Here is a 22524-nt window from a genome sequence, read left to right on the forward strand (position 1 = left end):
TCTTCATTTTACAGATGCCATCTCTTTATACATCAATGCATGACCCTAGTTGTTATCTTGTAATTGGCCTATTATATCCTCGTAATTGCAAATTCAGAGCCCATAGACACTCCAAGTGGATCAAAGTTTTTGGTCAAGTTTAAATATCAAAGGTCGGTTCCGGAGACATAAGAAGAAGAAAACAAAAGACATGGTCCTATAATCAAATCTGTTTATATATTATATTCATAACTTTGTAGGGTCTACATCCAACATGATGTTGCAGACTGCCGGGCATCAACCCTGCCCATTAGTACTATCACTTGAATGAACGGCAATGGTTCCAATGATGCATGTAATAACATATTTGATGAGGAATTTTAAGGCTAAATTAGAATGAAATTTGTATGTTTTGAGTTCATAAATTGATAGTCACTGCTTAAGTGAGGGGAATTAACATCTTAATTATTTGAGCTACAAGTCTTTTTGCAACTCGCCTCTCCCGATTACATGAATAATAAAAAAAGCGTTGTTTGACCGTTGATCCAATCTTGTTTTTGGTCAAACTAATACATCGCTGCCGTTGATTGTCCTAATCCTCTCTCAGATGGACGATACCAAACGCACCAATGAATTTGATTGAATGGCCAGTGAAGGTCAGAAACTTATCCCGACGTGGATATGACTTTGTGTGATAATGACCATTGCTTTGCTTACCCTACAGCCTACAACAGTACGCATATATCATACTTTGCTCTGAGAAAAACTTACCCTAACTAAGGTTGTCCCATGTTGAATTATGTGTAATTGATTTGAAATACCATTATAAATATATCAAAATCCTTTAAATTTCGTCTCCCTTTCCTCCCCACGTCACCGTCTAAATAAATCCAAGAGTCTAGATTAGATATTATAGCTGCATGTTTCTTGCCTAGTGTTTTGCTATGCTTCTCAATGTTGGAAGCTCCAATATTATTTCTGCCTATTTTTATTTCATCATGTGATATACGTGAGAACAAAAGGCTCGTCATGTGAAAAACAGAAATTTTATATGTCGATAACGTACATGGAGTCAACAGATTAGACGGTCAAACACTTTTTTAAATAATAGTCTTCATATAATAATTATGTATCTTCCTTCTTCTTTCATGATGCTTTGAATTGTGTACCTCTCTCCTCGGATTATGATAAACTCATTTTGAATAATTTTATAAACCTACCATTATAGCCAGTACTTATTTTCCAAACCAGATATAATTTTATAACCCTACTGATTTCGTAGAGTAAATCGCATATATATATATATATATATATATAGTCTTTTTCTATGATTTAATAATTGAGGCTAAACTTATAAAACATTAGATTAGTCAAATAATTTAATGGAGTTTGTAGTTTAGGGGAAAATGAATAATTAAAGAGGAAGAAGAAGGCCGGACAATAGGTTAACAGTTGGAGAAACTGGGAGTTGAAAAATGAAAGTCAGATTAGCCGCCACGATTCCATTAACTGCATGGGAAGTCACTACAGAAAATTTGCAGAAGAAAACGAAGGGTTTTTGGACACAACACAAAACACGCCTCAATGTCAACAGTAAGAAGAAAAAGTAAAGGATCAAATGAACCAATAAGTGAGGACCACGTGCTTCCAAAGAGCTTCTATAAGCTGACATGACTCCTCTGCTGCTTTACAACACAGCCCAATAGCTCACAGTCGCAGCGCCCTGTTTTCTACGCAACCACTTACGTGGCTTCACCTCATTCGCTTTGAGAGTTTACAGTGGACGAACTTTGTCACTTTAGGAGTCTCCCTCAAGAGTACGAGACACATTTGTGTGAAACGGGTTCACTAAGAATACGAGAAATACTTGTGTGAAACTTGGATAATATTACTTTATTATCTTAATTAAACATGATATGCTAAGCGCGTTAAATTTTTTACGCGACACTCTATAATTGATCGAAAATAGTAAAATAATATTATTCTCATTTCACACGAATTTTTGTGCACGAACACACCAAGCTAGGAAAAAGGTAGGAAGAAGAAATAAAGAGAAAAGAAAAAGGAGCGAGGAAAGTAAAAAGGCATCAATCCACCACGAAAGGCAAATGGGTGCATAGAGCCACAAAGAAAGGTAGAGAGGTAAAGAGAGAGGGTGTGTAGTTGATGGGTGGGGCCCAATCTTTACTTATCGTCCCATCTACAACCACATCCTCCACCACCACCAAGAGTCTAGACTATGTACTTCCATCCAATCAGCGATTGGATTTAATTAACGTGAAGCATTGAGACAACGATATCTTTCTCAAAGAGCCAGCGAATATGCCCAGTTGACGGTGCACAAAATACTTTGCTCCTCCACCATCGCTTTTTTCTATTATCTATATTTTTTCATCTCCAATTATTTTAATGCAAAAAAATCTCTACCATAGTCTTCATTCAAAATAATGCTTTCTTGTGCGAAGGATGGCTGATATAAAATTAGGGTTACATCTAAATTATAATAAGAAGACCACATACGTATAACGTAATATTTTGAATAGCGCAACATGTTATGTTATCAAACTTAACACGTCAAATTATTAACTTAATAAGATATAGCAATTATCTAAAGATATGTAAAATCATCACCCTCATAATCATTAATATTTTAGGTACACTAATTAAGGGAAATAAATAATTAAGGAAAAATCCCTACCAAACCCTCCAAATAACTAGAGACAGTGTGATTCGCTATATGATAAACGGTGGAGATAATTTTTAAAATTTTATCCTATGGATGGCGCACAGGATAAAGCTCATCCAGAAAAACACCTGGCCCGTTGTAGGACATTACTATGACACAGAGGCTTGGTTGTATCGACATTGTCTACCCAAATTCAACGGCCCTGATTCACGATTTAAAGAAGCTATAAAGCATGCGAGCTACAAGATACATTAATGCGATGCTATTGCGAAGCACTGTAAAATTTCCTGGAGTTCCACGGTCCATATTGTTACAGATAGAATAAACACAGGGGAGCACAAAGAAACCCTAAAGATAGTATTATTTTACAGCTGCAAGTATATATGAGCCAACGCAGACCTCCTTTTTCTCTTTCATTAGACAAACCAATTTCCCTCATAAACTTTCTTTCTTGCATGATTTTTTAAATTTCTCTTAAATTAGTTTTAGCCGTCGTCGTCTCTCCATAAGCACAACACCAACAACAACGTGTAAGTGAGTACGACGTCGTAGAAGGAGATCATGTCTCGCACGTGCTCTCAGTGTGGGAACAACGGCCACAACTCGCGCACATGCACGGAAGCCAGCGGCGGAGGCGGTGGGGCCGCCTCGGCTGAAAACGGCATCATGCTATTCGGCGTGAGAGTCACGGAGGAAAACGCGTTCAGGAAGAGCGCCAGCATGAACAATCTCTCCCAGTATGAGCAGACCCTGCAGGCCGACTCAAACGGCGACGCCGGCTACGCCTCAGACGACGTCGTACACGCCTCTGGCCACCGCCGCGAGCGCAAGAGAGGTATTGCCTTTGTTTTATCCTGATCTGGGTTTATACTGATTACTTTTTTTTATTATTTTTTTGATTAATTTGTTAATCATTTTTTGTTTTGTTTTGGTTTAAGGTGTTGCGTGGACGGAGGAGGAGCACAGGCTGTTCTTGTTGGGTTTGCAGAAGGTGGGGAAAGGAGATTGGCGGGGGATCTCTAGAAACTTCGTGAAGACTCGGACGCCGACTCAGGTGGCTAGTCATGCTCAGAAATACTTCCTCAGGCGTAACAACCACAACCGAAGACGCCGCAGATCTAGTCTTTTCGACATCACCACTGATACCCCCGTATGTACTTTCTTTATTTTTAATTAATTAAGGGAATCATTGATTAATATTTCCAGCATCTTAGTTCGTGCCTTGATGCTTTGAGTATTATTTGTCTTTTGTGCGTCAATTAATTCTTCATTTTACTTTTACAAAGAAATAAATGTTAATGAAATAGAATAATTTTTTTGTCAAAATGTGTCGTCGAGAATCACAATCGGTCGTAGAGCAGTAGACAATGTATCATTATCTAGCTAGCTAGCAATACCAATTTGACATGAGAAGAATACTTTTACACATTTCATTGTTATTCATGAGTTTGTATATTAAATGTGTTATGTATTTTGAATGGTTGCAGTTGATGAATGAAGACATGGGCCAGCAGCAGCACCAAGAAACAGCAACAGCGTTGCCTTACCCACAACAGCCACAGCCACAAATTAATTTGGGTCGCCACATTCTTGGAGGGTTTCCAGTTTCGACTTTTCCGATGGCGCTGTCTCCGGGGGTCCTACCCGTCTCTGGTGAAACCTCATCAGTGGACAATCTGACGTCATCAATAGGACCAAATTTGAATTTACAGAACGACGTGCCGCAGCAGGCAAAAGGAGCACCAACTACGTTGTCGGCTAAGCTCATCCGTCCGATTCCACTTCATCCGGTGCTCCCTCCCCCATCTTCCAAAATGGCCGGTCTTAATTTGAATAACAAGTACACGCAGCCACCCACAAGGGATCCATCGCCTTTGTCGCTGAAGCTCGCAACGACGTCGTCCGAGGAGCAGTCACCTAATACGACGTCGTCTCACTCGTCTGCGTTTCAGGGCATGTCCAGTGGCTCAGATAGCATCATCAGTGTGGCTTAATTAAGTAATGAACAAGTTGATGCGGATGTATGTCGTACGTGTGTTATATATATATATATATATATATATATATATACGGCCGGCCGGCTATAGTGAGCTAGCCTAGCAGCATGATGGGAAATGAAGACTAATTATTGGTGGGCCTAAATCCTAATTAATTAGATCGATAAGATAAAAGTGGATTTGGATGGAGTAATTAGACTACTCTAAAAGGGGGTTAGGTTTATGTAGCTAGCTAGGTGATTTAGGTGATTAATTTCTTTTTTTGTATAGGGATTGGGTTGGGTTTAATTTAGAAAGAGTTATATTATAATTAGGACAAGATGGGATGTCGATCTCAGACTTCTCTCTGTGTGGGGATTCTTGTTTTAATTTTGTCCGCTTCCTTTTGTGGTGGAATGATAAAGAGCACCAGGTGCGCATTGTTATTTGGTCTTCTTCCCCTGGACCTTTTGCTTGCAGTTTCAACTACCACCAAAAAATATCTCAATATTCGATCTGTTTATGTACAACTTATAATATTTATATGTGTATACACATATTTTGTCGTCCTTGTTTTCTTTGAAACTAGCTAGCACTAGAAATCTTTCATATAATCAAGATTGAATCTTGTTTCATATAATACAATAAAATCGAAAAGCAACTTAAGTGCTCATGAGAAATACTAGGAAAATGTTATGAAAATCATATTTTATATACCACTTTGTGTATTGGTGGGTTAAAAAGTGGTATATAAAATACCATCTCCATAATATGACCTCAAATACTAAATAGGTGACGGTGGACTAATTGTTTATTAGTATTATAATATATTACGTACCTCTCGGATACAAATCCTTATGATTATTGTTGAGGATAATCTCTCAAATCAATCAATCGGCAAGTATTATTTTCCAATAAGATAAAAGCAGTGTGGTATTTATGTATTACTAATAGTTCGTTTGGGAGTGATTCTGGATAGACCAAAAAGCACTTCTATTGGGAATCACTTCTCCATATAATCACTTTAAGTGATTTAAGGGAGAAGCACATGGGAGCTGCTTCTCCCCAGAATCATTTAAAATCGCACGTGAGATGTGCCTCTTCCCCAAAAGTGATTCTGGTCTACCCAGAATCACTCTCAAACGAGCCTAATTATGATAAATTTAGTATGTGGCAAAACACACACCGATTGAATCTACAGAGTGGAGTTCAGATTCAAAGAACGTTGGTTGCCATGCCACGTTATCATTTTAAAAGACAACGGAGTAAGGAGTTGTTGTCCACAATTTTTTTTAATCTTTTTCCATGCCATCACACACTTTACTTAAGGGTTTATACGTGGGTTTATATACATCAATTAATTTACGATACATCAATGAATGTCACAAACTAAGGGTTTTTGTGTAAATAACCTACAATTACAATCATCAACTTACATATAGATATGCATAAGTGAATATCAGATACATGAACAAGCTAGATTAAATATAAGACATCATAATTAACAAATTGATGCATGCAAGAGGACGTTCTTACAAGTATTATCTCAATACGTGCTGCTGATCGTTTTGGTTCTTGTGAATTTTGTCACGCATCCTTCTGATAAAATCTTCAGCTTTCCCATCCACATCCGCCACAGGAGATTCACCCTTACTATTCTTCTTCTTACTCGCATAGGATGACGATGACGATTGATTCTCTGTAATTGGTACTTCCATCACCACGGAGAAGGGCTTCGATTCGTTTCCTGGCTCCTGTGACCTTTTTGGGCTGGAATTTTGACAATGCGGGACATCTACTTTGGTCATTTTACAATCATGAGCAGGCTCAAGTGATTTGACGGACGACGTTGCTCCAAAACTGATGTTAGCCAGAGACAGAGATGAAAGTTTGATGATGTTTGCCACCAACATCATTGATTTCTCACATAGAGACATACATTTCTTCTTATTGCGTTGTCCACCCTTGTGTTTCATGGCTTCCTGATCGGTGAGCTACTTCGTTTTCCTAAGCTGAAATTGCAGCAAAGAAATAACAACGAAATATAGGGTTATGAACTTATGATGATCAGCTTATAATCGATACTCCATATATATAAACAAAATAAATATAACGGATATGTAATTGAAAAAAAGAAAAAAGGAAGCAAAGTCAAATTGTTCTGTTCTCTTCTGTGGGTTTTCTGATCAAACTAGATGATGATGGACACTATTTATTTGTATTGCAATGAGAAGGAAAGAAGAGTGGATTATCAATACTTTATAATACTTTATTTCCATTTTGAATATCCTTCGAAAAAGGTGGCAAAGGAGAACTAGATTCTGACATTTTATGAGTGTGTGCGCGCTGTCTTAATCTGTACAAAATGCTTTTTTTTTTTTTTTTGGTCTGAACCATGAGGTGGTCCTGGATGGGCCCCAACTATGGGTGGCACCTTTAAGCCTTAACCACAACCCAGACTAATCCCCACTCACACTGGGTCGGCCCATAAGGGGTAAAGTGTTGGCCAAAGTGGTGACTCCGTACGAGAGCAGGGATCGAACCCCTGACCTCTCTTAAGGAATGAGAGTGCCGAACCACTCACACCAACCACCTTGGTTATACCAAATGCTTTTACTTATACTTTAGTAGGAGTTTTTTTTTTAAAATTTTAATTTAATTTTTTTAAAGACGTTCCCTATTGGGAGGGGCGATAATATATTAGACACACACATAACACAGATGGTAGAACTCGACCCCAGGACCTTATATGAGAGAGTAATTACTCCAAACTATTATACTATTGGGTCCTTTACTATTTTAGTAGGAATTTAATTAGTCATCGAGCTAATAAAAGAAAGTTTGGTCATGATTCTCTCTGTTTTCCATTTTCAAGAGCCATTGCTGTCTCATCATTTGGCTCTTCTATCGCCACCGCAAATACAAACATATATCTTTTGGTCCCTCAAAACGTCTAGTGCCTAAGATCCAAATCTTTCTGTGCAGTTTGGTTGTGTTCACATTTCAAATCAACGGCATTTGCCTCATTTCATAATCTATGTGTTATCTGATGTAATGCCTTCAATTCTCTTTCATGGTCATCAATTCTAGCATAATTTTATCTTCTTTTTCTGCTAAATCCTCCTTTTTATCTTCAATTTCGTTTTCAAGCATGGGGCAGAAGTTGCTAGGAGACTCGGTGTCTCTCCTTGTTTCTTGGGAATTCGGTCTCTTAGGCACTTACTCGTAAACATGAGCATGTACACAATCAACTATTAATATCTCTAACCTAAACGGAAAGGTTCGTAAATCACATTATGTCAATGATCGTTTGGTCTAGTGGTACTCAATCTTTAATTTCTTAAAGTAAATTCGGATTTTAAATATAATAAACTACTATTGTTGAATTTAAAAACAAAAACAAAAACAAAAAGAGATTCCCAATTATTTCATACATGTCAAATTTGGCCTAATAAAAAAGGTGCCGATATAGGCCCAATAAACTAGCATTCAGGGAAAAAGCCCTAATCTAACCCAAAAATCAACGTGAGAGTGATGGCCTAACCCAAGTGTGGGGCCCAACAGCAATCCTACAGCCGTTAAAGCCCACCCTAAACTAAGATCATAATAATAATTAGGGTTAATTGTTTTATTAGTCTCTGAATTTAGACTCGATTTGCATTTGAGTCCCTTAATTTCCAAAATCGTTCCTGTGGTCCTTCAACTTCCAGTTTCGTTAGGACAAATGGTCCTGCCATCAGGTTTGTTAACTTTTATATTAAATGCAAGGGCAAAATGGTATTTTTGTATTAAATTAATTAAAATATGAATAAAAAATTAAAATTAAACTCTCTGTCTCTCTCCCCCTCTATCCCGATTTCTACTCTCTCCAAACTTGACTTTTTTTTTTTTTTGGTTTTTTATTTGATTTGATTTTATTGTTATTTTAAAGATATGATTTTGTATTATTTTTTTAGTTTTAATATAAAAATTATCATTTTGCCCATGCATTTAACAGAAAAAGTTAACAAAATTAACGGTAGGACCATTTGTCATAACGAAAGTGAAGTTAAACGATCATGAGAACGATTTTAGAAATTAATGGACTCAAATGCAAATCGTGTCTTAGTTTAGGGACTAATAAAATAATTAACCCTAATAATTAAGAAAAGGGAAAATCAGTGAAAAGTATAATTTTACCTTAAAAAAGGATGACAAAGATATTCCAAACAAATGATAAGCGATGATGAGTGGGTGGATTTAGAGCTTATTAATCAAACTACTCTTTAAAAACTGGAGCTTTCAGTACTTGTTTGTCTCCACTCCACTCAACTTAAACCCAAGCTTAAACATAATTAATTAGATTAGCGTCTCTAAATTAATTAGTCGGCCTGCCATTTAAGCCACGTCACGGACAAAACGACGCCGTAAGCCCCATAAAAAGCCCAAATATGAGGTGGCTAGCAGTCAAAACTCCAGGAACTGGTCCTCTCCTCTGTAGACTGAAAACCACAGTCAAATGGTCTGTTCCATTTCCCATCTACCTCAACCTCCACCATCGCCATCATCTCCACCACAAAACCCAAGCTCTTCGCTGCCCTAATTCCCACATCCAGAGAGAAAAAAAAAACCAGAAAAACCCTAAAAATGAAGATCTTTTTGGGCATTGTCTCACTGGTGCTCTGCAACTCCCTCCTCTGCTACTCCATTGAAGACGACCTCACTTGCCTTGAAGGGGTCAAGACCTCACTCACAGACCCACAAGGGAGGCTGAGCCAATGGGACTTGGGCAACAGGTCGGTGGCCTCCATCTGCAAGCTGGTCGGAGTGTCGTGCTGGAATGAGAAGGAGAATCGACTCATCAGCCTCCAGCTTCCTTCAATGGAGCTCGCCGGTGAGCTCCCTGAGTCTCTCAAGTTCTGCCATAGCCTCCAGAGCCTGGATCTCTCTGGGAACGCTCTCTCCGGTTCCATCCCTCCCCAAATCTGCAATTGGCTCCCTTATCTCGTAACCCTAGATCTCTCTAACAACCACTTCTCCGGTTCCATCCCTCCGGAGATTGTCAACTGTAAGTTCCTCAACACTCTCATTTTGAACGATAACCGTCTCTCCGGTTCTTTGCCCTATGAGCTTGGCCGGCTCGATAGGTTGAAGAGAATCTCCGTCGCTAATAATGGTCTCTCTGGTACGATACCTCCGGACTTGTCTAAATTTGAGAAGGATGACTTTGATGGGAACAGTGGGCTGTGCGGGAAGCCTCTTGGGTCTAAATGTGGTGGACTGAGCAGCAAAAGCCTCGGCATTATAATCGCCGCTGGTGCAATTGGTGCTGCTGGGTCTTTGATCTTGGGTTTGGGGATTTGGTGGTGGTTCTTTGTTAGGGCGAGTCAGAAAAAGCGAAGCTTTGATGGTGGTGATAAGTATGAGAGTGGGTGGGTTGGGTTGTTGAGGTCTCATAAGGCTGTTCAGGTGTCTCTGTTTCAAAAACCCATTGTGAAAGTCCGGTTGGCTGATCTGTTGGCGGCCACCAACAGTTTTGATCCCCAAAACATTGTCATTTCCACGAGAACCGGTGTTTCATATAAGGCTGTGTTGCCTGATGGTTCGGCAATGGCAATTAAGCGGCTTAATGCGTGTAAGCTTGGTGAGAAGCAATTTAGGTCGGAGATGAATAGGTTGGGGCAGCTTAGGCATCCCAATTTGGTGCCTTTGTTGGGGTTTTGTGTTGTGGAGGAAGAGAAGCTTTTGGTGTATAAGCACATGTACAATGGCACATTGCACTCTCAGTTGCACGGAAGTGGTAATGTGAACAGCCAGTATGGTTTTTTGGATTGGCCAACACGCCTAAGGATTGGTGTAGGTGCAGCCAGAGGACTTGCCTGGCTTCACCATGCGTGTCAGCCGCCTTATATGCACCAGAACATTAGCTCGAATGTGATTCTTCTTGACTACGATTTTGAAGCTCGTATAACGGATTTTGGGCTGGCGAGGCTGGTTGCTTCTCGTGATTCCAATGATAGCTCGTTTGTGAATGGGGATTTGGGAGAGTTTGGTTATGTGGCTCCTGAGTACTCGAGCACAATGGTGGCATCGTTGAAAGGGGATGTGTATGGGTTCGGGGTGGTTCTTCTGGAATTGGTGACTGGACAGAAGCCTCTAGAAATTGGTAATGCAGTGGAAGGATTCAAGGGGAATTTGGTGGATTGGGTGAATCATTTATCAAACGCTGGTCGAAACATGGATGCCATAGACAATATCTTAGCAGGGAAAGGTCACGATGATGAAATTTTGCAGTTCATGAGGGTTGCTTGTACTTGTGTGGTTGCTAGGCCAAAGGACAGGCCTTCCATGTATCAGGTTTATGAGTCATTGAAGGCCTTTGCTGAGAAACATGGTTTCTTCGAACAGTATGATGAATTTCCACTGGTCTTTGGCAAGCAGGTTCCTGAATCTTGATTTTATACAATAGTCAGGCAGGGAGAGTACTAAAAGTGCAATATACTGCAGCATTTGGGCATGCCTTCATTGTATTCTTATGAGAGGCATTTTCTGCAATTGGTATGGTTTCCGGTCGGTTGGGCATGATTTCCCTGTTCTAATGCTCATTTGTTGAATCATTCTGTATTATAAAGAAGCATTATGCATTGTAACGTTTATGTAATCCAGAAAATATCTGTTTTCAGTTATAAAATTGCTCCTTCATCTGTTCCTTTTAGAAAGCTTAGCAAATATGCATTCAGAACAACAGTGCCACTTTGTGTTAGTTGGCATGCTTAGTTTCTCTTTCACAATAAAAAAAATGCTCGAAACAGATAAAATTGTGCAAACTTCTGTTTCTCCATCCTTTTTTCCATTTTCATCATGCATGCATGGATTCTTAATGCTAGGTGTTTTGATGATGAAGTTCTCTGAATTAAGTTCCTTCATTAGGTTCTGCATTGGGTAAATCCAATTTGTCACCCATGTTTGGATTGGTCACAGATCTGGACAACCTTTTTTGATGGATCTCAAGATTTCAAAAGGCAATGCCAGTGTGAATGCATCTCAGTCTTCTCATAATTGGAAGCATTCAAATCCAGCAAAAAAGTCACCTTCTCATACATAGCACCACGACAAACGTTTCCTTCAAATTAATTATCCGATCTCTGATAGGTACCCTAATCCTATATATTATTGTAGCCCAACCACTTTGCAAGTGTCAATTATATTTAGAGTGAAGACCGTTTTGTATTTTTCTTTACACTTTTCACCCTCCTCTCATATCAACAACTCCACACACAGCAGCATATAAAGCCTGGATGGAATTCAATGAAACAAATCATATACGTCTTGTATTCAATGACGTTTTCTTTTCTTCTTTTCATACCATATAATAAAAAGAAAAAAGAAAAAAAGAAAAAAGGCCACTCGTGATCGCGTTAAAACTTTTGTGCTGAAAAAGATTTAAGAATCATCATCATCATCATCCGGGTCATCATATTTATGAGCTTCAGTGGGGTTCATTTCGTATGATATGATGGGGCTTTAATTTAATTGACCCGACCCAAACAGACCCTGCCATGTGGGGCGGTATGAAATGTCTTTTTGCGACATTTTGGCGATTTTATGTGCCTGGTTGAAGTGTTTAGGGGGTGTGTGTTGAGATATGCTTGACCACATGGTCCCCAATCCCCAACCCCACTGGGTATATGGAGTAAGCCAGCCCTGTCACATTTGAATTGGCTCACCCACTACGTGATTGCAATCAATAAAGCTCCTTTAGCTACAATCTAAATATGTGCCTGTATAAATTGACATCTCAGCTTGGAGCAAAGGCCAAGAGCATATTTAAGTTGTTGAGAGGTTAGGCCGGTTGGTCAGAACGTAGATTAATTTAAAGTATCGCTTTGTTGAGAGCTTGGAAAAAAAACACATGGTTGAAAAAAAGGCCTTTACCGTAAATGGGATGGGCTGGAGTTAGATATATGTATGGGGCGAACGGAAACGATATGTCGTAATGTAATTAAACTGCGGTTTAGTTGCGAAAGCCCAAAGCCAAGTGACGTAGCCCAACTCTTGTGGCCCAAAAGCGAGTCTGTGAAATACGGGGGCAGTTTTATAATATCAAGAACATCAGGGACTCCAGTGAAATAAATAAAAAATATGAAACTCCTCCTAATTTAGCAGAAGAGAAGAGAAAGGTAGAGGCGAAGAGAGAGCAATTATGCCTTCAGATTCATCACTCTTTCTCCTGCTTTTCTTCTTCGTAGCCTTCGCTCTGCTCTCAGTAGGCCACGCCACGTAAGCCCTAACACTAGAATATATATATATATATATTTATGTGTGTAAGCATGTATGTATGTATGTATGTTTGCGTGTCAATATTTGATTTATGTGATCAAGTGCAGTTGAATTTAGAAATTTTTTGGTTTGGTTTTAATATTCAGAATCCAAAGCGATGAAAGCGAAGGGATTGGGCGCAGAGCGCTGCTGAGTCTAAAAGAAACCCCTCGTGGAAGTAACACTACCTTCGAATGCTCTCCAGCTGGTCCTTGCGTTCCTTGCCTTTACTCTGAGAAGGTTTCTTTTCATTTCATTTCATTTTGCCCAAATGATTATTTTTTCAATTCGATTCAGATGCAGCTTGTGCTGAATGTTTTGTGGTTTTCGTAGAATATCTTGAGCATTCAATTGTCGTTTGAGCTTACTTCGATCTGATTTGAGCTTTTAGGAACAAAATTTGAACAGTATGGTCTGGTCTAGTTTAGCTCTGCAATTTGTGTTGAAAATGCTAAAAGTTAAGAACAGGGATGAAATATATTGATTTGATTGATACTGAATGGAAACTGAAGTACTTCCATATTTGTTTGATATGGTGTTTGAATGAGCCCAGATGGGTAATATTTTATTCTTATACTGCCATGATTAAGGTAATTTTGGATCTCTTAAGATGTATTCTGCACTTTGCAGATTGAATATTCTTTTGTCTCCATGTGTCTTCACTTATATTTGCGATCCCTTTGCCTTGTACTAGTTGTAAGTATTTGTTTCTCTTGTAGAAGGATGAGAAATATCGCTGCAGCGAGACCGGCTATCGCATCCCTTTGAAATGTGTGGAAACTAAACGTAGTTCGAAGGATGAAAAAACAAAAGGTTCTCAAAAGAGTCGATCTACTCTGGAGATCTATCACAACGATGCAGAAATGCATAATGCGGAAGAACTCGGCACTTCTGTAAAGCATAGAAGTTTACTTGATGATTCAGCCACACAAGAGGATGGACCACAGGCTTACATTACTTACAGAAGCTGTATACCAGCAGTTAGTGAAGAGAAGCTGTCAGTGCTTGGTTTCGAGGTATGTAGTATCTTTTGATAATTGTTCTATATTTTGTTACCTTTTTGTTTGTTGATATCTGATAATAAAGAGGTTGGTTTGTTGTGGTAATCTGTTTGATTAAATTAGTTGATCAGAGTGTATTCAGAATGGAAGAGAAAGAACAGTAGCAAACTACATGATTATAGTTTTTGTATTCATGTAAAGCTAGTTCAGCTATATACATTTCTTTTATGTCCATGTTAATGAATGTTTTATGAACTGCTGGGACAGGTGATTGTGCTGTTCTTCTTACTCATCAGCGGTTCGGTTGTATACTTCAGAAGAAAGCAGACTGTTTCCATGACCGGATTTGGAGCAGGGCGAATTCAGAGCAACTCTAGGTTTTGAATGGAAATCCTGTGCCACATCAGAAGCCGCTCATTCGAGGGGCATCCAACTATACCATTTGCCGGCTTCAATTCTCCCACTGCATAGTATGTCTCGCATTGAGAGGATTCTTTTATCTTTTGTTTCTCCGTTCTGTAATATATTGTTCATACGGCTTACAATTCATTGGTTAGGAATGTAATGCAAAAACCTTGTTACTCTATGTTGGTCCATCTTGTCACTGTCAACTATAATGCAGTTGTGCTAAAGGGTCACAGAAAATCCGAACGTTACGAGATAGTACAATATAATTCAGTATAATTCAGTTCAATATGATCCAATACAACTAACAAGTGAACTTCAGGAGCTTCGGTTCATGACAATTTGGAACTTGTTTTTGTGTTCTATAACAAGACAATTTGTAGCAGCCCCGCCCATGAAAACATGGAGAGGGGTTGAAGTAGGCAATGCCCAATACGCGCCCAACTTACAAACGTTTGCAGTTGTAAAATCAAAATGTATGAAAAATCAGCTTTTCTATGTTGAAGTTGGAAAAATTACAGAACGAGATATACCATGTTATTGACGTTTCCTCTCAGAAAAATATACAAAGACAAGAGCCACAGGCCATTGGTGACTAATGTCAGTTCTCCTAACGAGTTTCTTCAGAAATTCAACAAAGCAGCAGCAGCAGGGACAAAAACTCCAAACAAAGAATCATGTTGACCATAACCCTCAACTTAAACAACGGAGCTCAACTCCTCTTAAAGACACATCTACAGTAACATGGCAGAAAACATGGATTACAAACAGCCCCCTGTAAGATACTGAAATTACAAAAAATAATCTGGAGTCTTGCGTGTGTTGTCAGGCTCAATCTGACGAGGGGCCGGGTCAAACTGCAGGAAATTCTGGTCCATGTTCTCCCCAATTTCCAATATTGCAGCCATATTCCCACACCTATAACAATAGTTTGGAGCGCTAAAAACAGTCACCACATTCTTGTCCTGGAGCACAAGGTTACCATGAAAGTTATACATACAGCTGAAAATGATGACACAAAATGAGAAACAAAAAATAATAATTTGTAGTGCCATTCGGATTTTCACACCTGACACCAATTGTATCCTTCCATGACAAGCTGATGAGCTCTTGAAATGAGACTTAGTCCATTGGTATGGTTGAACTGAGCAGCTATATCCTGTCCAAATGTATAACCAGCACCACGTGGAGATATTCCCCATCCACAGCGGTCATCTGGATCAGACCACAAGAGATCGCACATTGGTCCTTCGTGTGGAACCTGCTCATGAAGAAACATGCCATGATGCAAGAATGACCAACACAAGCTTGTAAGATGCAAAATTATGCAACCATACGAATGGAAACAGAAAATGCAAACATCATAACAGCAATCACAACCTCTGATCACTTATTTGGAAAAAAATAAAAATAAATTACCTCCTGTATACGATCCAAGGCTCGGATATTGTCCAATGTGTCCAAAGATGGGGAAAGGCCCCCATGCAAACAGAAAATCTACAAGAGATACCAGAAGCTGTAAAAAATTAATACAACTAACTTGTCTTCAAGAAGTTCACCAAATTGTCAGCAAAACATTTAACTTCACCTGACTCTCAATAAGGGCTGTGAGGGGAAGATAATCAAATAAATCGGTAAAGAACTTCCAGACATTGGCATTCCCATATTTTCTCAAGCACTCATCATAAAAACCATACCTGGAAAAAAGTGACAAATGTGAGACAAAAATGAATAAAACATAGGGGCAAACCAAGAATAAATTCAATCTCTCTGTCAATCAACAAAGATCTTGTCAAAGTTAATGGAGCGTGGCTGTTTCAACTATCAGCTTGTAGTATCTTCAAAAGCTTTTTTGTTTTTTTTGGGGTCAGAATTCAAAAGCTTAATTTTTGCCACGCAGCCATGTTCAAAAAGTAATTTATTAATTTTGCCTTAGTTCAAGTATCCATGGAACCCCATCAACCTCAGACATAAAATACTACTGATGGATTAGATATATCAGTATTTTACAAAATGTGACCTTAAGGAAGGGGCCTTTTTTTGATAGGAACATGGGGTAGGAGCCTTGAAAGTCCCATATAAACAATCCCTCTGAAACACAGAAATATTGTCTACACACCACATATAACAATCCCACCTTTAGTCTGGAATGTCGACAGTCCCACCAAAAGCAAATTATATCTACCTAATAAAAGCAGTTATATATTTGTTTTAAAAGAAAAAAGAAATCTATGTCAAAAGACGTTATCATCAAGAGATTAAGCCTAGGAAAAATAATAAGGAAATAAAAAGCTTAAAACTAGCCTAGCATTTTTAAGAGTTCTCTACATTACTCTTTTGTAAAAAATTGTGAGTGAATCAACAAAACCAGACACAGTGAAAGGGACAAAATTGAAAACTCTTAATATTCATACGAAATTTTAGTCACAGCTCCCCATTCTTTGATTGGTATAACAAAAATTGGTAAAACTATGAGCAACAGATTAGAAATATGCTAAACATTCTTACACTTGAGTAATTTGCCGACTCTCGTGATTTCCTCTGAGAATTGTAATTCTATCTCTATAACGGACTTTCAGGGCCACCAGAAGTGTGACAGTCTCCACAGAATAGTACCCACGATCTGCATTTGTATGGCCAAGATGTTAAGAAAACAATAGTACATAAGTAAACGTAAAACATCAAATAGACGCATGTTCCACTGTCTAAAACAATGTTAACCCTGACCTAAGCTGAAGAAGACAACACATAAAGCCCAGCACAAGCAATTTTTTCCACTTAGGGAAAATTATTCTTTCACATTTCAACAGATCTTAGATACATAAGAAAATTATAGAAGCAATAGAAACCCAGCTAACCAATTCCCATGATCACTATTGAAGTAAGATTGACCCTAGAGAAGCTTGAATATATTACAGTGATTCCAACTCAACCATCATATTGCATAAACCGTTGACAAAACTATGGGGGAAAGCAAGTCAAGATCGAGGACATAATATCAAAATACACATACATCCATTTACATCAAACAAGGAAGGAAAGCCGGATCATAGCATATAGTACCGCACATGTGATTCAAATTCATAACAAGGATAATCCGCAACTCAATACCAACGCCAAAACACAAATTGAGTAATTCTACAACAATCCGCATCCAAACAAGACACGCAGAAGCCAAAAATGTCTCAGTAAACCAATTCCAGAGCCTCATTCATTTCCATAAATAGATTAAAAGCGATCGGAAAAACGTTAAACGATCAAAACGAAAAAATAAATAAAGATAAAATAGAAAGGCAAAAGAAAAGAAGCATAAAGCAGAAAAGGAAAGAAAAAATAAAAAGAAACTGACCTACATAATCACCCATAAAAAGGTAATTAGTGTCGGGGGCGTTGCCTCCTATCCGAAAGAGCTCAATGAGGTCGTAGAACTGGCCGTGAATATCTCCACACACCGTAACGGGGCACTTCACCGGCTGTACGTTCCACTCCTCGACAAGGATCGCCCTGGCTTGCTCGCACAGCGTCTTCACCTCTGCCTCCGGCAACGTCTTGCACTCCATCAGATGCTCGATCTGACGGTCCAGATCCGCGTGAGCCGGCATCGTTCCACCACCGCCGCCCTCAGATCCGATCGCCGATTTCTCAGATCCAATCCGATGCACGCGAACTCAACGCCGGCGGAGCGATCTCGACGCAGAGAGCGATTTGTGAAGCGGCGCTGGGGTCGGGGTTCCGGATCGCGACGCGTGGAGCGAAACGAGTCGTTTTGGAGATCGGTCGAGTTTCGACCTTTCTTCTATCATTCCTCGCTCTGTGTTCTTTTATTTGTTTTAAAAGAAAAAAGGAGAAAAAAAGGGAAATTAAATTGAAATTGTATTTATGTGAATGTAGGAAAAGACGAGGGAAATGACATGCGGGGAGGGAAATAATGAAGAGAGGCAGGCAGACAGGCAGGCTGCGAAATGAAATGCAAATGAAACCCAGATGCAAATGAAAAAAGCAGATTAGAATTTTGCGATGTTTTTGTTCAATGGAATTCGTAGATGATTAGTTTTTTATTTTTTTGTTCGCTTTTTCTTTTTCGTCAATATTGTAAGGAAGAAACATTTTCTCTCTCCGGTGGCTCCGCCGAGTCAACATCATTGAGGACCGACACGTGTCAGCTCCAGCTGCTCTTTTTGGACTGTTCAACCTTCCAAGCTCTGCTGGCCCCCACCATTCGATATTTCTGTTTTTTCCTTTTTATTTTAAACTATTTTAAATTTTATGAACCAACGCTTGAAGGAGGTCAGGGGGATTGTTGATTAGTCAATAAAAAAAGAAACCAAGATGGAATTGTTTTGAGTTTATTTGGTCCCAAAAGAAAAACAGCAAAGAAACCAACCAAAGACAAAAGGGCATTGTTTCCGAGTTTTATTTGGTCCAAGAAAAAGAAATCACACCAAAGATTCATTCTGCCTTTTGAAGGTAGACTTTTGAAACATTTGACTACATTTATATGCTTGGTGGTGACATAATCTAAATGAATTGCCGACCGATTCGTGGCAATGCACAAATCGTATGTTCGGTGTGTTTTCAAAGTATTTATCTTTTTATTTATTTATTTTAATTGATAAAAAGTAGGCGTGGGTACGGTCCGGTTTGGACCGGTTTTTGTTCAAATATAGAACCTGAACCGAAAATACAAACCGGTTCGGTTTGGACCGGTTTTGCTTAAAATTCATACCAAAATCCGAACCAACCCGGACCTGCTGGTTTCCGATTCGGTTTCCGGTTCTCACGGTTTGGGCTTGCTGTAAAGCCCAGTTTGGCTTTTTTTGTGTATTTAAGCTTCAAGACCATCTGATTTTTAAAATTTTTGGGCCTTAAACATCACAATTGGCCCAATTCCCATATTGAAACAACTACTATTCTTTGACAAAAATAATAAAACAATCCAATATTAAATTTAAAATTACAACCAACAAGAAAATACAAATTTAATTACAACCAAAAAACAAAACAATATCAAACTTACAACCTAAAAACAAAACAATAAAACAAATTTAATTACAAACAAATTACAGAAATAGAACATATTCAATTTTCTGTAGAGTCTTCAATCTTTCTTTTTATCCATGCTACTTCAGTACCTGTTACAACAACGTTCAAAGATTTGAATGCCACTGAAGAATGAAAAAATTGAAAGTAAAAATAGAAGAGTATCAAACCTCAGTAACATCAGCCCAAAATCATAAAAAATCTCAATACCATATCAGAAGAAAAAAAAAATGAAACCAAAAGTTAAAGAAAAGCACCAAAATGGCATGTTGACAAATAAATGTTATACGCATATCTGCACAATGAAGACGCTGACCGGCTTCGGACTGGCTCTTTACCCAGATCTACAAGAACTTAACTCAGATCTCCAAGAACTTCACCCAGATCTAGAAGAGCTTCATCCAGATCTACAAGATGAACAAATATATATACAAAGAAACAAAAAAAATGAAGAGAGAAATAGAAATAGAAAAACAGATTGCAAAGAAAGAGATATAGAGGGTAAGAGAGAAACATAAAATCAAGGGAAAAAAAATCATAGTAAAAGAAAATCAAAGAAAAAGAGGAAGAAAAAAGAAAATAAAGATGAAATGAGATGAGAAATAAATAATATGAGAGAAAGAAGAAAAAAGAACCGAGAGGAAAAGAGCCATAAGAGAGAAGAAAAAAGAAGTTCAAACCGGAGAGGAAAAGAGGCGGAAGAGAGAAGAAGGAAAGAAAAAGAGAGTTGAAAAATTCTGACAGGGAAGTAGAGAGAGTGAGTGAGAGAAAGAGAGTGGAATGAAGTGAGATTTGATAGGTTTAGGATATTAAAATATGGGTTGTTTTGTTGGTATATTGAAATAGTTGGGTTTGGGCTTAAAATTTTTGATATTTTGAATATAAATATATATATAATATATAAATATATATAAATTAATTCTATTGGACCGGTTCGGATTGGACCGGTTTTGTAGAGTGGAAAATCAGAACCGGAATCGGTCTGAACCGGTTCGGTTTGGATTTGTCTCGGTTTTTGACTTTTTTAGTCAACACGGTTTTTTTCGGATTGATTTGGTTCGGTTTTGCGGTTTTGCGGTTCCAATGCCCACCCCTAATAAAAAGGAGATTCAAAGTTAGGATTTCTCTTTGACATTTAGAACAACATAACCACTAAATTAAGAGGTTGTTTGTTCAAGTATACGTTGATTTTAGTTTTGAATTCTACAAACACACTTGTTAATTTCTCATCATGAAACATCTACATCATCTTAATACTTATAAATGTCGAAATCAATTTTAATTAATAACAATATTAAGCCATAAGAAGGGAGAAAGGAAAATTTTGGGGGTGGAAGTGTGATAATTTTGCTTTTTTATTTTAAATTTTTGTTACTTAGTAATTATTTTGAGTTCAAATAAAATCATCCACACAAAAATATTAATAAACAACACCAAAAATATTAAAATTGGGCCACAAAAAGCCTAATTACATGAATTGTAGCTTAAGGGAGGCCAATAACTTGCATATCCCTTGTTGTATATCACTATTTCTCTATCATATGATGAGAGAGATATACAAATAACTGTATACAATGAGGAATAACCAAATTCAAGAGATAATAACTTCTTTTTTTATTTTTTTATTCTAAAATAAACGATAGTATATTATTGATGAAGAAACAAACGTACAAAGCAACTATGTGCCGAATATGAGTACAACTTCTCCAGTGACCAAACATAATATGTTGAATTGATCTGGAGAGAATCACGCACAACCCAAACAATGACTATATCCTCGATTCATCAACCAGAAGCACATGTACTCATACCTACAATACAGATTCGCCACACAATGGCATAATGACAGATTCGTATCGAAAGCCAAAAGCTAAAAATAAATAAAAATCCTAAATAGAAAACAAATAACAGCAAATTGCTAAAGAGTTTTTGAAAATTATTAGACTAAAACAAAACTAAGAAACAAAACCACCGCTCCACATCTTCCAGGCATCCCGAAGAAAATCATAGCGCCATACTGACCGAACCCATAGTCCCGCACTGGCTAAACCCAAACCCAATCGGACATCTTCCCCTCTTTAGAGCTCTAAACCATGTCAAAAGGAACCAACTCCTTGTGTACATGGGCCAAAATACGGTGACTATATACCATAGCGACGACTAAAAGACTTTGAATGCAGGTGAAAAACTTGCTTAGCCTTTATGGCTACAGTTGTATATTTATACAGAAGTATGGATGATTACAATATGCAAAAGAAGAATCGCTCCTACAAACCAAGAGAGCATCTGAAATAGACTTTGAGTCCTATACAAAGAAGACTAACTCAAAAGACTATCCAGAAGATAAAACATTTGAATTTGAAACTATACTAAACGAATCCTCCTGAGGACTTGGTCTAAGAGCCCCCCGCAAGCTGACAGGACCTGGGCGAACAGGAATCTTGAGCACAAGGATCTTGAACCGTGACAAACCAAGGCCCTTAGTAAACACATCAGCAACTTGATCTTGTGAGCAAACAAAATTAACAATCAACTCACCACACACCACCTTTTCACGAACATAATGGTACTCAACCTCTAAATGCTTAGTCTTCGAATAGAAAACAGGATTGGAGGCTAAAGCAATAGAGGAGACATTGTCACATCAAATAGTATAAGTAGGTAAATAAAGTCACAAGTCCTTTGTGGGGACCAAATCCCACGTAGCATGACCTAACCCGTATGCCATGATTAAAAGACGTGGGGTGGTTGAGCTTCCCTCCCACTAAAGAAGTGCGGAGCGTGGAAGACATAGCCCGATCATCCCATGATTGAGGAATGGAGGATGGGATGCCCAAAGCTAGGGAAGTGGAGCTAAACCCAAAGGGCTCGAAGCGCTATAAAATCCTAACCATACCTCCAGCAAAGGTACGAGAAATTCAATTGAGCACTAAGAGTCCGCTGCACAAACACTGACTTGAGCGTCAGAGTGGCTTTTGTAGGTACCCACCCTATTTCCATCGCTCATTCTCGGAAACGCGATTTGGAGTTCTTTTCAACCAAGGAAGTGTGCGGACTTTAGTCAAGATCCTATGGAGGTATTTCTTCCTGAAAGAAATCATGGTCAAACATCCTTAAACAATGAATGCAACCAAGACAA

The 22524-nt window shown here is 38.4% G+C and overlaps 4 protein-coding genes across 4 annotated transcripts; 3 read left to right on the plus strand and 1 right to left on the minus strand.

Moving 5' to 3' along the window:
• The first annotated feature begins 2970 nt into the window (after positions 1–2970).
• LOC110760924 (myb-like transcription factor family protein) lies at positions 2971–5090 on the plus strand. The gene is made up of 3 exons (XM_088247630.1): positions 2971–3500; positions 3604–3815; positions 4153–5090. Exons 1-3 carry the CDS (start codon positions 3227–3229, stop codon positions 4657–4659), a joined length of 993 nt encoding a protein of 330 aa, XP_088103756.1. The 5' UTR covers positions 2971–3226; the 3' UTR covers positions 4660–5090.
• Positions 5091–9080: 3990 nt separating this feature from the next.
• LOC110760826 (putative inactive receptor kinase At1g27190) lies at positions 9081–11339 on the plus strand. The gene has a single exon (XM_021963159.2). The coding sequence runs from the start codon at positions 9268–9270 to the stop codon at positions 11074–11076; it is 1809 nt and encodes a 602-aa protein (XP_021818851.2). The 5' UTR covers positions 9081–9267; the 3' UTR covers positions 11077–11339.
• A 1402-nt stretch (positions 11340–12741) lies between these two features.
• Positions 12742–14526, plus strand: LOC110760743 (structural polyprotein). Its single transcript, XM_021963064.2, has 4 exons — positions 12742–12900; positions 13047–13179; positions 13659–13955; positions 14208–14526. The coding sequence occupies exons 1-4, from the start codon at positions 12824–12826 to the stop codon at positions 14322–14324; spliced, it is 624 nt and encodes a 207-aa protein (XP_021818756.1). The 5' UTR covers positions 12742–12823; the 3' UTR covers positions 14325–14526.
• A 296-nt stretch (positions 14527–14822) lies between these two features.
• LOC110760738 (serine/threonine-protein phosphatase PP2A catalytic subunit) lies at positions 14823–18305 on the minus strand. The gene is made up of 6 exons (XM_021963054.2): positions 17695–18305; positions 16854–16968; positions 15934–16042; positions 15765–15842; positions 15415–15606; positions 14823–15310 (listed from the first exon to the last, which is right to left on the minus strand). Exons 1-6 carry the CDS (start codon positions 17945–17947, stop codon positions 15137–15139), a joined length of 921 nt encoding a protein of 306 aa, XP_021818746.1. The 5' UTR covers positions 17948–18305; the 3' UTR covers positions 14823–15136.
• Positions 18306–22524: the final 4219 nt, after the last annotated feature.

This window comes from Prunus avium, chromosome 1 (assembly GCF_965620075.1).
Source record: "Prunus avium chromosome 1, drPruAviu1.hap1.1, whole genome shotgun sequence".
Lineage (NCBI taxonomy): Eukaryota > Viridiplantae > Streptophyta > Magnoliopsida > Rosales > Rosaceae > Prunus > Prunus avium.